This window comes from Gossypium raimondii, chromosome 7 (assembly GCF_025698545.1).
Source record: "Gossypium raimondii isolate GPD5lz chromosome 7, ASM2569854v1, whole genome shotgun sequence".
NCBI classification, from domain to species: domain Eukaryota; kingdom Viridiplantae; phylum Streptophyta; class Magnoliopsida; order Malvales; family Malvaceae; genus Gossypium; species Gossypium raimondii.
Window position 1 is genome coordinate 31,560,784 of NC_068571.1, and position 13,870 is coordinate 31,574,653.

Sequence of the window (13,870 nt, forward strand, 5' to 3'; positions counted from 1 at the left end):
TAAGAAATGGAATAAAATGAAAATTCTACCCTTACATTAAGAATAATATTTCTTTTATATTATTATAGGTTGAGATTTTGTCTTGTGTTATTAAATAGTGTTTTTTTAAATAAAAGAAAATAAATAAAACATGTAGCAAAATCTTAACCACATTATTAAAATAAAAATTTCCACAGCCGGTGTATCAAATAATTACCTTTATTATAAATATCTTATAAACTTTTATAAGGGAAAATAAGAAAATATGTTGAATGTTGCTAGTCCTTGTTCCATAAAATAACCCATTCCTTGACATCCTCCAAAAATGATTACTATAAGACAAAAGAGAAGAAAGGATGAATAGTATTACATAGAATTCACCATTCATTCCAATTAAACTATTGAAAAATGATTCATCACAGAATATTGGAGGAAGGCTAGTCCATATCCCCAACCAAACGTGCAGTTAGCTGAAGGCGGTGTAGGTTTCAAGAACCATTACACTGAAGTCTTGCGAAAGAAAGGTTACATTTCAAAACACAACTAAATTTCAATTTTCAGAATAGCTAGGTTGAAGGCTAGTTTAGGTTATAGTACAGTATCTCACCACGGTTGGCCCATCCCACCAAGTCGCCTTGCCAACTGAATATCCTTCTTCACTGAGGCAAGAAAAAGTATATCAAGTTAGTTCATTCCTTTTGAAAGGAGAAATGTAATAAATTGATTGTTGATAATAATGTGCTAAGCAAATGATGCATAAGAATATAGCTAGACACACAGGATATAGAGGGTACAGAGATTTCAAGATTAAAACATAGTCTAAATTTTATATGTATAGATGAAGATAACAATTAAAAATGCGATAAAACTGATACTCAGCAAGTCAGATTTTACTCTTCTAATCAAAGAGTAAGCTAGATATTCAAAATAAACATTACAAATAGCTACCCCTCCTAAACTTCTCCTTGTTTCCCTTAATTGAGAGAGACTTCAACAGAGGAAAAGATTAATAGGCTGAAACCTGAATGATCTCCGTTAATATAAACAACTTCTTAAATAAACCCCAGAGTTGACTTCATAATGTTTACCAATTTATACCGCCACGTTATTATGGGTTATATGACTACCTTTAGGTCACTACAACATTTCAACATTAACTTAGGGAAACCGGAAATGCAGAACAAATATCGCCAACATGAAAATGTTCAAACAAAAACAACACCAGTTTCTCCACTGTTTAACTTACTCAGTGTAACACGCTTTGCATGAATTGCACACAGCATTGCATCTCCAAACAATTGAATCAAATAGTCCTCTGCTGCCTACATATGCACCTGAAGTTATATGCTCTTCAAAATATAAAGTAGAAAATTTATTGGTATTACAAATTGCCTTGCTGTTACTTATTTTCAAATGATCTATGACAAACTGAACAGACTACAGCTCATCATAATCATACAGTTCAACTCAGCAAATGGAAATTAGCAATTTAGCATAATCATACCACTCAGACGCAAGTTCATTTTTTGGACAACCTATGCATACATGATAATAAGGGTAAAATAATTTGCATGTGAATATTAGCAATCTAACCTATGCATTCATGATAATATGGAGGTCAGGAAGCATGATTTATAACAGACCAAACACATCCACAACCATATGCCAAAAATCAGAATGTATGTGTTTTACTGTGTTTGTCTGTATTTGATTTTGAAGTCTTACAATTTTTTCTTTAGTTTAGAAGATTGGATAAGTTACCAAACCTCTTGAATTGCAACTAAAGCTTCAGCTTGCCAACGACTTATGTCTGGAGCAAATCGGTAGCTAATAGCTCTTACCTACAAAATTTCACATAGAACATCAATACCTTCTGATTAAGCCTCATAAATCATAACAATGCTTAGCTGAAAGGTGCTGCATAATTCGCGCAGAGATGATTCGGATAAGTCACTGCAGAGATGTCAATATCAGCTAATTGTAAAATTTTATAGTCAAATATAGAAATTTAATAAGATGCCTCCTTTAATCAAATTCAACCATAACTCATGCACTCATAGCCAATAGAGCTTACTTTAATCTCAATTTACCATAATAATATTACAGTTTCATATACTGCAGCAACTGTTATGTGCATAAACTAAATAAGCACCAAAAACATAAAGAAGATGAGGAAGAGAGCTCACTTCTCTGATGAAGCTGGCAGCAGGAACGAGTAGATTTGAGGTCTTCTGGTATTTCCGAATCTCTTGAAGAGCCCTAGTTCCTGCTCGAAAACGATGAGGCCGCTTCAAGTTTCCTGGAGCTTAAACAATAAATAAGCAGAACATTTAATCTTCTTCTTTGTATGGAAAGAACATTTAATCTTTGATATAGCATGTACTTTGTTACTTTTAGTGCGGGAAAAAGGGGGGGAGTTATCAGATCCGAGAAAAACTCACTTGGCGTGCCCGGTCCTCCAGTTTTTTTTGCAGTTACCTTCAGGAACAAAAGATTGCGTATCTGACTCAGATTTGTTTTGCACTTGTAATAAAGAAGGAAAATAAGGGAAAATGTAAGGGGCGGGAGTGAAAAGACAAATAAAAATGCTATATTATGTGCTAACGGAGGTTAGAAGATAACATTTTTGTTTGATTTTGGTTTCATTCTTTTCATATTTGTGCAGGTTGTTTCTTCTAGCATGTCTTCCTACTTTTCTTTGGATAGGTACAAAATTCGATTACCAAAAGAATTAAAAGAAAAAAAAAAGAGAAATAGTAAATTTGGATTTGCTATAAACATAATAGCTGTTAGCAGTAATTGCTCGGATCTATGTTGAATGTTTCAAAATTTGTTCTTGTCTAGTTTCCTCACTCTACTTAGCCAGCCACCACATGGACAAGAAGAATAAAATCCAGCTTGGGAGAGCTAAGAAGAATAAAATTTCCGTCTTCTTCAATTTTCCCCCAAGACAACGTAAAAATCAACAAGATGACCTAATTTTCTGGATTCTCTATCAACATTTTCTCATTAACGAGACAAATCCAAATGAAGTTTAAAAAAATCAGAGAAAGGAAAAGTTACCGATCTGGTATGTGGTGATGCCGTCGCCGGTGAAGCCGCAGCGGCAGCTACATTTTGCAGATTAAGAGAGAGAAAACAGTAGCAGTTAGCAAAATTCAAAGCAAATTTATCTGTTGTAGAGAAAGATAGAAAGAGAGAAAATACCAGATGGCTTCCGTCTTGGTTTCTTAGCAGCGGTGTGCTTGGTTCTCGACATGGAAAGGACTGGCGAACTGGGATTCAGGGCACGATTGACCTTCGTTTCAACGCTGTCTTGTTATTTAGCCGAGGGAAAGGGGCTTCTTCAAAAATCTAACACAGCCAATAGCTCTAAAACTCTAGATCCGACCATTGTATTTAGACTATTTCAAGTTATGTTTCCCGCTTCATTTCACTTGAGATTTCAGCCGCGCCGCTACAAACCTGCAACGGATACGCTTGCCCGAAACGAAGACGTTTCGCCCTTTTTTTCTCCCTTTAGAGCCCCTACCAGGCACGAGTTCAAGCAATATAGTTTAGCTGACGGGAAAACCAAAACGACTTGCCGTTTTGAACAGATTTTGTTTTATCCTGACAATTTTGCCCTTCATACTCAACAATTTTACATTGAAGTCCTTTAATAGATAGTAGATAACAAAAATCCCATCAGAAAAATCTGTTAAAACTGGGTTTTGCTCATAAACCCTAAGAATCCAAATTTTCAATCCCGAACGATCTTCACCCTCTGTCCCAAACAGGTTATTCTTCCCTCTAATCTTTTATGTTCTTCTTCTTTTTTACAATTAAAAATGGAACCTCTGCTTCTGCTTGCTTCAAACAAAGCTTCAATATCAACCTCCTTCCCCCTGTTTCTCTCCTACAAATCCTCATTTCAGGAAAAACCAAAACATTCCACGAAATCTCATTTTCATCCCTCAAAGGGAGTTCCAGAGAAAACGCCATTTTTGGGTCGAAGCTTGGTTTTTCAAGATAAGGTTTTTACTTCTTTGGGTAATCTGAGAAAAACCCATTTCCCTTTTGAGCCAATAAGAGCTGCAGTTAAGAGAAGAAAAGAGCTTCCTTTTGATAATGTGATTCAAAGGGACAAGAAGCTTAAATTGGTCTTAAAGATAAGGAAGATTCTAGTGAGTCAACCTGATAGAATCATGTCACTTAGGTCGTTAGGGAGATATAGAAGAGACTTAGGTCTTGAAAAAAGGCGTAGATTTATTGCTTTATTGAGGAAGTTTCCTGGAGTGTTTGAAATTATGGAGGAGGGAGCTTTTTCATTGAGGTTTAGATTGACACCTGAAGCTGAAAGGCTGTACTTGGATGAGTTGAGAGTTAGGAATGAAATGGAAGGTTTGCTGGTTGTTAAGTTGAGGAAGTTGCTGATGATGTCAATGGAGAAGCGGATTCTGTTGGAGAAGATTGCACATTTGAGGACTGATCTTGGGCTTCCTTTAGAGTTTCGTGATACAATTTGTCAGCGATACCCTCAGTATTTTCGTGTAGTTCAAACTGAACGAGGCCCTGCTTTGGAGTTAACTCATTGGGATCCTGAGCTTGCTGTATCAGCTGCTGAACTAGCTGAAGAGGAAAATCGAGCTAGAGAGTTGGAAGAGAAGAACTTGATTATAGATAGACCGCTTAAATTCAATAGAATTAAGCTTCCCAAGGGTCTTAATCTTTCTAAGGGTGAAATGAGAAGGCTATGCCAGTTTAGAGACATGCCTTATATAAGCCCTTATTCAGACTTTTCAGGATTGAGATCAGGAACACCTGAGAAGGAGAAGCATGCTTGTGGGGTGGTACATGAGATTTTGAGCCTCACTGTTGAGAAGAGAACTCTTGTAGATCACCTCACTCATTTCCGAGAGGAGTTTAGATTCTCTCAGCAACTCCGAGGGATGATAATAAGGCACCCTGATATGTTCTATGTGTCTTTGAAAGGGGATAGGGATTCTGTTTTTCTTAGGGAAGCTTATCGTGATTCTCAATTGATAGATAAGGATCCACTGTTGCTTATTAAAGAGAAGTTTCGCTCTCTTGTTGCCATTCCTAGGTTCCCAAAAAGGGGTAGTTCAAAGAAAGATGCAGATAATAATGAAGAAAGCAACATGCAAGAGGAGGCAAGTGATGAGGAAGAAGAAGAAGGATATTCCGATATGGATAGTTATCTGAGTGATGGTGGGTTTGGTGATGATGAGGGTGGCGAAGATGATGACTATGCGAATGATTGGAGCGATGATGATGATGATGGTGATGCACCACCAGATTTTGATGACGATGATGAGCTTGTTAATGTTGGGTCAAGCAAACCAACTAAACAAGCAGCTTTCTCAGCCAAGAAAGAAGAAGAAAGGCGCGTTCCTGTATTTCCTGATGGTCGGCCAAGAGAGCGTTGGTAAAAAGATACCAAATTTGCTATAAAATGAAGACCCCACTCCTTTTGACTCCTAAATAGTTGCTTATCGTTGCTTGGCTTCAAAAGGTTAGGTTTTTTTCTGGAGAAAGAATCCAGTTTAGTATTTGGTGAGATGCCAAATCTTATTTCTTAAAAGCTTGGAGCAGTTCATCACTTTGTTAATACATCTGAGACATCACCATTGATCTAAATAGAAATGTTCTAGTGATTTGTTCTTGTTTATCTTTGTCTCATAGTACATTGCATTTATAACAGTGAAATGGCAGGTTGGAGCTCTTGGATAATTAAAGCATATCTGCAAACTGTACTAATATGTATAACTAGTTCATATATGCAATGTTTTAGGCAACTCTTTTGGGATGTTAATGTGTAGTTGCTTTACATGGTATTGCAGTGGCACTATTTCCAGTTATGATATTTACCCTATTTTGCAGGGCATCTCATTTAGGTTCCTTTGCTGCTCAGATTGTAACCAGACGTCTACTATTCACAAATGTACTGAAAATAATGTTAATAAATTTTTAAACGATAAAGAATGTTTGGGAACTTTGTAAAATGAATTCATTATATGTTTACCAAATTGCAGATCTACGCTGCTATACGTGGTTGTTAGTATCCGGCTGATTAGTACCGTCTGAGTCTTTAATTCGGCACCAAAAAAATTTAGGTATTTAAATGCATCAATATAACAGTATTAATACATACACAAATATGTATAATACATCCATCAGTACAGTACTGTAACTTTCTTGTAGGAAGAGATTTCTTGTATGTATCTCGAAATTATACTATGAACTATAATTTAATACGTAATGTAATATGTGAATTTAGATTTAGTATAATCATATTTTATAAAGTTTTTATTTTATTTTAGTTATATATGAAATTTTAATTGTATTTGTCACAGTATCTGAAAGGTTCCTATATTATGAAAATTGGATCAATTTAGTCCTTCTATTATTAAATGGACCAATTTAGTCTCTATACTATTAAAAGAATCAAATAAATCTAAATTATATTAAAAATATCTTGAAATATTTTTTTAATTGTAGTTCAATTCCAAACAAAAGTTCCATTTACGAAACCATAAAAACTTTAAAAATATTAACTTTGTTAAACATCTTTAAATAGTAAATTTTAAATCTGTTCCAACTTGACCTTATTTGAATTTTTTAATAGTACAGGGATTAATTTGATTAGGTTTCTATAAGAGAGGGACCTCTTACATGCATTGACCATTTAGAAAAACAAATAGATGTATTTTCTTTTATTTTGGGTAAATACAGAAATGAGTGTATGCAAAAGGAAGCATGAATGTTTCAAAACAAGCGTTAGTTATTTATAAAAATTAAACTAAAATTATACAATTACACAAAATTAAAATATCAAAATTTATGTATTCAGATTGATCTGAATGGGTGATAATAAGAGAGGGGTGAAAACGCAAAAAGAGAAAAAGCTTTTGGACATAAATAATAATAAAGCAAAGTATGGATAAAAAGCCTTATCCATGAAATCCTGAAGGCATCGCTGTTTCTTTTTTCATCCGATCGCGTCACGTAGAATGAAAACAAAACCCCAAAACCGCCGTTTCTTCGAAACCCAACCACCACCTTCACAATCCTCATTTCATTGCCCAACCGCCAAAAAGCCTCCATGGATAGAGTAGCACCATTCCAACGCTACTTTACTCTCTCCCAGAGTCAAAACCCTATAAAACCCAAAAAAGTTTCACCTGCTTCTGTAGCTCTTGGCCCCGCACTCATCTCTCCTGCAACCCAACTCTCTAATTTATCACTGTCGTACTCTTGGTCACATCTCTCTCCTTCCCCTGCTTTTCACTTCTCCGATGACTTAAAAGAGGTCAACAGTTTGGAGTCAGTTAAAGTTTTGCATGCCAGGTTGCTTAAAATGAGTAATAGTTGGAGTTCAGATTCTATGACTAAGAGTTTGATATCGAGTTATGTGAAATTCAACGATTTCAGAGCCGCTACGACGATTTTCTTCGTAGGTTTCGCTCGGAACTATGTTTTCTGGAGTTCTTTCTTGGACGAGCTTCAAAGTTGTGGGGGACAGACACGTAGAGTACTTGAGGTTTTTGGTGAACTATGTGGTAAAGGAGTGGTTTTTGATAGTAAAGTTCTTACTTTGGTTCTGAAGATGTGTGCTAGTTTGATGGATCCATGGCTAGGATTGCAGATTCATGCTGATTTGGTCAAGAAAGGTTTCGATTTGGATGTGCATTTGAAGTGTGCATTGATGAATTTTTATGGGAGGTGTTGGGATCTGGAGAGTGCCAATCAAGTTTTTAATGAAATGGTGGAAAAGAAAGAGCTTGCCTGGAATGAAGTTATCATGTTAAACTTGAGGAATGAGAGATGGGAGAAGGCTATGGAGTTGTTCAGGGGAATGCAGTTTTCTTGTGCTAAAGCGTATGCTAGTACCGTTGCAAAATTGCTGCATTGCTGTAGCAAAGTGGGAGCTCTCGAGGAAGGAAAGCAAATTCATGGGTACGTACTAAAATTTGCATTAGAATCAGATTTATTGGTAAGCAATTCCTTAATCAATATGTACTCAAGAAATAATAGACTGGAACTTGCTAGGAGAGTTTTTGGTTTGATGCAAGATCATAACCTATCTTCTTGGAATTCTATAATTTCGGCTTATGCTACCCATGGCTATTTGAATGATGCTTGGAATTTATTGAAGGAAATGGAATCATCTGATGTAAAACATGATATAATAACCTGGAACTGCCTTTTGTCTGGCCATGCCCTTCATGGATCTCATAAAGCAGTCCTGAAAATTTTTCGGAGAATGCAGGTAGTTGGTTTCAGGCCAAATTCAAGCTCTATCACCAGTGTTCTTCAAGCTGTCATTGAATTGGGAATATTGAAATTTGGGAGAGAAATTCATGGTTATGTTATAAGAAATGAGTTGGATTATGATGCATATGTGGTAACTTCATTGCTAGACATGTATGTGAAGCATAATGATCTAGGAAAAGCTCAGGCAGTTTTTAGTTGCATGAAAAGTAAAAGAAATATTGTTGCTTGGAACACGTTAATATCTGGATATTCGTTCAAGGGCCTTTTTGACGATGCTAGGAAATTAATGAATGAGATGGAAGAGGAAGGGATAACGCCAGACCTGGTAACATGGAATAGTTTGATTTCAGGATATTCCATGTGGGGGCAAGGTGATGAAGCTTTGGGCCTGATTCATCAAGTAAAGAGTTCAGGAATGAGTCCCAATGTGGTATCTTGGACTGCTCTGGTCTCAGGCAGTTCACAAAATGGAAGCTATAGGGAGTCTCTTGAATTCTTCAGCCAAATGCAACGAGAGGGTATCAGGCCCAACTCTGTCACCTTATCCAGCTTACTTCGAAACTGTGGAGGGCTATCTCTTTTACAGAAAGGCAAAGAGATACACAGCTTTAGCATTAAAAATGGTTTTATTGAAGATGTCTTTGTAGCTACTGCACTTATAGACATGTACTGTAAGTCCGGCAATTTGAAAGCTGCTTATGAGGTTTTCGAGAGGATTGAGAATAAAACGTTGGCCACCTGGAATTGTCTGATTATGGGGTTTGCAATCTATGGTCTTGGTAAAGAGGTGGTCTCACTCTTTGAGCAGATGCTTGGGGCAGACATAATTCCAGATGCCATAACATTCACAGCTGTACTCTCTGGTTGTAAGAATTCAGGTTTAGTTAATGAAGGATGGAAATATTTTGATAGTATGAGCTCTGACTATGGGATAATACCAACAATTGAACATTATTCTTGCATGGTAGATCTTCTTGGAAGAGCTGGATACCTTGATGAAGCTTGGGATTTCATGCAAAGTATGCCATTGAAACCAGATGCTACCATTTGGGGTGCTCTTCTTGGATCCTGCCGTATCCATAAGAACATCCAACTGGCAGAGATTGCATCAAAGAAACTTTTCGAGTTAGAACCATATAACTCTGCAAATTATGTTTTGATGTTGAATCTATATGCCATGTTTGACAGATGGGGGGATGTCGAATGTATCAAAGATTTGATGAGTGATATAGGGGTGAAAAATGGGCAAGTTTGGAGCTGGGTTGAAATTGATCAGATAATTCATGTATTCTGTGCAGGAGAGAACCATCCAGATGAAGGGGAGATATATTATGAGTTGTACCATCTGGTTTCTGAAATGAAGAAGCTTGGGTATAAGCCTGATGTCAAGTGTGTTTATCAAAATATTGATGACAGTGAAAAGGAGAAGGTGCTACTGAGTCACACAGAGAAATTGGCCATAACTTATGGACTAATCAAGTCAAGAAGCATTACACCTATCAGGGTAATCAAGAACTCAAGGATTTGCCCTGACTGCCATACTGCAGCTAAATACATGTCATTGGTTAAGAATCGAGAGATTTTCCTACGGGATGGTAGTCGGTTTCACCATTTCAGTGAAGGGAAGTGTTCCTGCAATGATTGTTGGTAACGACAGGTGCTGTTATGGCTTTCACCATTTCAGAAGGCACTATCTTAAGTTATGGGATGAGGTGTCTGCATAGCGTTTAAAGAGCTATCTCTTAACTTCAAAACATACTTTGAATCAATCAATTTTGAGTTTGAGAGCTCTAGTTATGATCGTTCTCTTGAAGACGGTGTGAGCGGAATTTTTGGACCGGATTATTATGGGGAATTACGTGTTTCGGTTTCGGTTTGTATATATTAAATTTTATTATTTATTTATTTCGAATTTTAGGATGTTTTTAAGTATTTAAAATTGTTTAAGAGTTTTATGTTTCTTAATCAACAAGAAAGTTTAATTCTACTTTGTTTAGAGTTTCATTATACTTATTTTGGTGTAATTAGTTAACCTACATAAAAGTCTTTCATTATTTATTATAAAGATACTTTGATCAATAAATTTTAACTCTTTGAGTTATTTCTTTTTGTGAAATTTCTATTTTGTTATTTTTTAGAAATAGGTTTTCTTCTTAATCTAGAAGCCATGGAAAATTGTTCATCCTCTAATTTATTAGGGTTCAGTCTTAGGGGATGGTTAGAGTCATTTGTGAAGTTTATTGAAAATCATTTTTTTATTGAAGCTTTGCACTTCAAGGGAGACAATTTTTCCATCATCCATTTTATTTTCATTCTTCATTTTTCAATTTGTTAATGATTATTTTTTGGAGGGTTGATTAAAGTCATTAATTAAATTTGTTGAGATATATATCTCAAATGGTTGAATTGAACACTATCACATTTACAGAGCTATGATGGGGTATAACTCTTCATTATGGTTTCTACGCATATGCATATGTTAACAACATATAGATGATTTAGCCTTTCTTTTCTTTCTTTTTACTATGGAAAAAAGGAAAATCCTAGGTCAGTAGCACCTCCACCAAAACTTGTATAGTCACTAGACCTTATGTTTCCATGGTATAGACTAAAATTGGTATTTTGTCTTCAAATCCAAAGTTTTATTTCACATGTCTGTTAGTAAAGATTTTATTTCTAACCCAGTGAAAAAGAATGCATTCATTCATCACTAACAAGGCAGAAATTGTATCCGTACAACACAACCAGAAAAGGGAACCTTATTTCTAGATGATAATAGGTCAAATTAAAATTTTCATCTCTTTACAATACTTAAATTGGGATGACAATTGTACAAGACCCGAGGTTCTCTTCTCCCCCCCATCTCCAATCCTATTTTTATATCTCTCGATTATTATATCTTCTACTTGACTCTGCCTTGAACCTCACCTTGACAAAAGAATTCCTCAATTCTTACTCGACTACCTCAAAACATTAAATACTTTTTATACCATATTAATGTTCATATGATTAAACAGAGGGTTACTACTAATTAATACAATTGGTCTACAAATTTTTAATTCCGTTCCGATATTATTACATTTTTTACTACTTATTTTATAGGCATAACAACATATCTAGTCCTCTAATTTTATAAAAATCATTTTATTCCTCCATTTAATTTTTTTCCTTTTTAGCCTTTAAACTTGTCTTGTTTCTCAAATCAACCTAAAATTGATGGAAAAGTTAACCATTGTTAACTCTGTTACATGGCATAAATGTAGATTGCCACATGGATGTCATATCAGTGATTAATTAATTTTTAAAAATTTAAAAATTCAAAAAAATTTATAAAAATTATATTTAAAAAATTAATTACTGATATGACATACACGTGGACTGTCACGTGAATGTTATGCCAGTAAAGTTAGCCAACATTAACTTTTTCATCTATGTTGGAGTGATTTGACAAACAAAGGCAAATTTAATAACTAAAAATGGCGGAAAAAATGAAAGATTAAAATGATTTTTTCTTTTTGTAAAATTGAATGACCAAATAAGTTATTATATCTATTTTATGCTTCACCCTAAAAATGATATGTGTCACGGTTCAAAAAAATAAATAAAACCATAATATCATTGTAATCTCGAGTTAAGACGATTCATCTGGACGACTCTATGTGCCACCCTATTACTGGTATGGCTAATAAAACAAAAAGGAACATTATGAAAATTTAAAGCTAAAGAACGTTCTTCATCAACTAAGTAACCCAGCAAAGTTAAATCAACCAAATTTCTTTGGAGTTTAGAAATCAGTCCATAAGCATTACCCTCTATGATTATATTTCTAAGCATCGGTTCTCAACAAATTTCAGCCCTATGTGTGAAGCCTCCCACTAGCGTGTACCACGGCACCCTACATCCTAGACAGATCCGCCTTATCAAATGCACCATCAATGTTTATTTTCAGTGTATTATCTATTCGGGCCTTCTCATGCACCACTCTCTTTGCTTATGAAATGATCGGGCGTCATCCTAAATTACGTAATATGAATTCATCCTACAGGCACCGAGCTGACTCTAAAATAATATGAGTTAAAATAATTTTTCCACAGTTTACAATTGCCAAAGTAACACAGCTAGGCTTGTAAAAGTAAAAATTCAATGCAAAACAAAATTATAAGCATTGATTGAAAATAAACCAAGCATAAAAAAATTTTACTGTGTCGTGGAAGAATCATTACCTTAGAAGCAAATTCGTCTTGATCGGTGTAATTGTATAATGATGTTGTCCCCAAGATTAACACAGAAATTCAATATTCGTACATCCGAATAAGGAAAGTGGAACACAATTGGTATTACTCTTCTCTAAAAAAATCAAGAAATAAGATAAAAATAAAGCTTTAAAGCAGGTCGGAAAACTTGGCCAAAAAAATCACACTAGGTTCAAAGGTTAGGGCAGTCATAGACGGTTCTGCTTAAAATTCAATCTCTTAGGCAGAATTTCTTCTAATATAATTTTAGTAAGATAACAAAGTTAAAAAAAAAAAAAAGATTTCATTTTGAGAAAAAAAAAGATAATTGAGACGAATGAGAGAAGCTCTCATTTTGTTGCTTGTAAAAAATGAGGAGAAATGACCTATTTATAGGATTCTCAAATGGTTAAAGTGGTCCAAAAAATTCAATGATCATATTATAATGGTCAGATCCTAAGAGTCATATTGTAACGATCAAATTACAACAACCATATTGTAACGGATACATTTTTACATCACCAACAAAAGCCTCCCAATCCAAAATATGCAACATCACCTCTAACCAATCTCTGTAATTATCCACTGGTCAATTCAATAAATCAGCATTTATTACCATCCATTCTAAGTGCAACATGTTCAAACCACATACATGTTCTTTAACACCGTTACATAAATGTTGGTAGCTCCCTATACATTGTTTTTTTATGTGTTGCATAATTGGCTTGCATTGTGTGAAATGCTGAAGGTTTTTGGCTTTGATGAATTAGGTAAGAATGCATATGTTTTGAATGAGATGCACTAAATTGTTAACTTATATGTGATGATGCATTAGTAAAATGTTCAATAAGGTATTAAAATGCATGAAATAATCCTAGGGAATGACATATACTAGTTGAATATGAAATGTTTGTGTTTGATAGTTAATCTGAAAAGTTGCAAGTTGATATTCATTTAGAAATTGTAGAAACAGTACATGACGTCGCGATGAGATCAAAACTTCAGACCACGATGAGACGTCAAATTTAGTCGTCATGACAAGGTTATAACAGTATGTCATGTTGCGACGAGGAATTCCCTATGTCGCGATATCAACTTGAAAATTTGCCAACATTACAATTTAGTCTTAATTCAACTTAGAGGTAGCTTTAGAACTTTTGTAAGCTCGTATAAGACCTAGTAATGATTATATGACGTACCATATATTCATATTACTTGTTTTTTCATGTTACTTGACATAAATTGAATATAATTGGATTATAGTTGCTCCAGCAACGAATGTGGCACTTAAAGCTCGGACCCGACGATTAGGTCGGGTATAGAGTGTTACAACAGCTTCTCAAAGTAATTGCATTAACATTTTGTTTCGAATTAATAATAGT

At 34.9% G+C, this 13,870-nt stretch overlaps 3 protein-coding genes across 9 annotated transcripts; 2 read left to right on the forward strand and 1 right to left on the reverse strand.

The window, feature by feature from the left end:
- Positions 1-345: 345 nt before the first annotated feature.
- On the reverse strand, positions 346-3,521 carry LOC105796043 (histone H3-like centromeric protein CENH3). Of its 5 annotated transcripts, none has more exons than XM_012625692.2 (7): positions 3,187-3,519; positions 3,043-3,089; positions 2,421-2,502; positions 2,166-2,278; positions 1,746-1,820; positions 1,226-1,301; positions 346-638 (listed from the first exon to the last, which is right to left on the reverse strand). In XM_012625692.2, the coding sequence occupies exons 1-7, from the start codon at positions 3,236-3,238 to the stop codon at positions 583-585; spliced, it is 501 nt and encodes a 166-aa protein (XP_012481146.1). In that variant the 5' UTR covers positions 3,239-3,519; the 3' UTR covers positions 346-582. The 5 variants fall into 5 exon arrangements, 4 of the variants coding, with proteins under 4 accessions (XP_012481146.1, XP_012481157.1, XP_012481138.1 ...); XM_012625703.2 differs by having other exon boundaries at positions 2,421-2,457; positions 3,187-3,518; XM_012625684.2 differs by having other exon boundaries at positions 2,166-2,284; positions 3,187-3,518.
- A 141-nt stretch (positions 3,522-3,662) lies between these two features.
- LOC105796025 (protein WHAT'S THIS FACTOR 1 homolog, chloroplastic) lies at positions 3,663-6,270 on the forward strand. Of its 3 annotated transcripts, none has more exons than XM_052633305.1 (3): positions 3,663-5,494; positions 5,863-5,923; positions 6,015-6,270. In XM_052633305.1, the coding sequence occupies exon 1, from the start codon at positions 3,810-3,812 to the stop codon at positions 5,409-5,411; it is 1,602 nt and encodes a 533-aa protein (XP_052489265.1). In that variant the 5' UTR covers positions 3,663-3,809; the 3' UTR covers positions 5,412-5,494; positions 5,863-5,923; positions 6,015-6,270. The 3 variants fall into 3 exon arrangements, with proteins under 3 accessions (XP_052489265.1, XP_052489266.1, XP_052489264.1); XM_052633306.1 differs by having other exon boundaries at positions 5,877-5,923; XM_052633304.1 differs by having other exon boundaries at positions 5,863-6,027.
- A 677-nt stretch (positions 6,271-6,947) lies between these two features.
- On the forward strand, positions 6,948-10,243 carry LOC105796015 (pentatricopeptide repeat-containing protein At4g01030, mitochondrial). Its single transcript, XM_012625665.2, has one exon. It carries the CDS (start codon positions 7,085-7,087, stop codon positions 9,905-9,907), a length of 2,823 nt encoding a protein of 940 aa, XP_012481119.1. The 5' UTR covers positions 6,948-7,084; the 3' UTR covers positions 9,908-10,243.
- Positions 10,244-13,870: the final 3,627 nt, after the last annotated feature.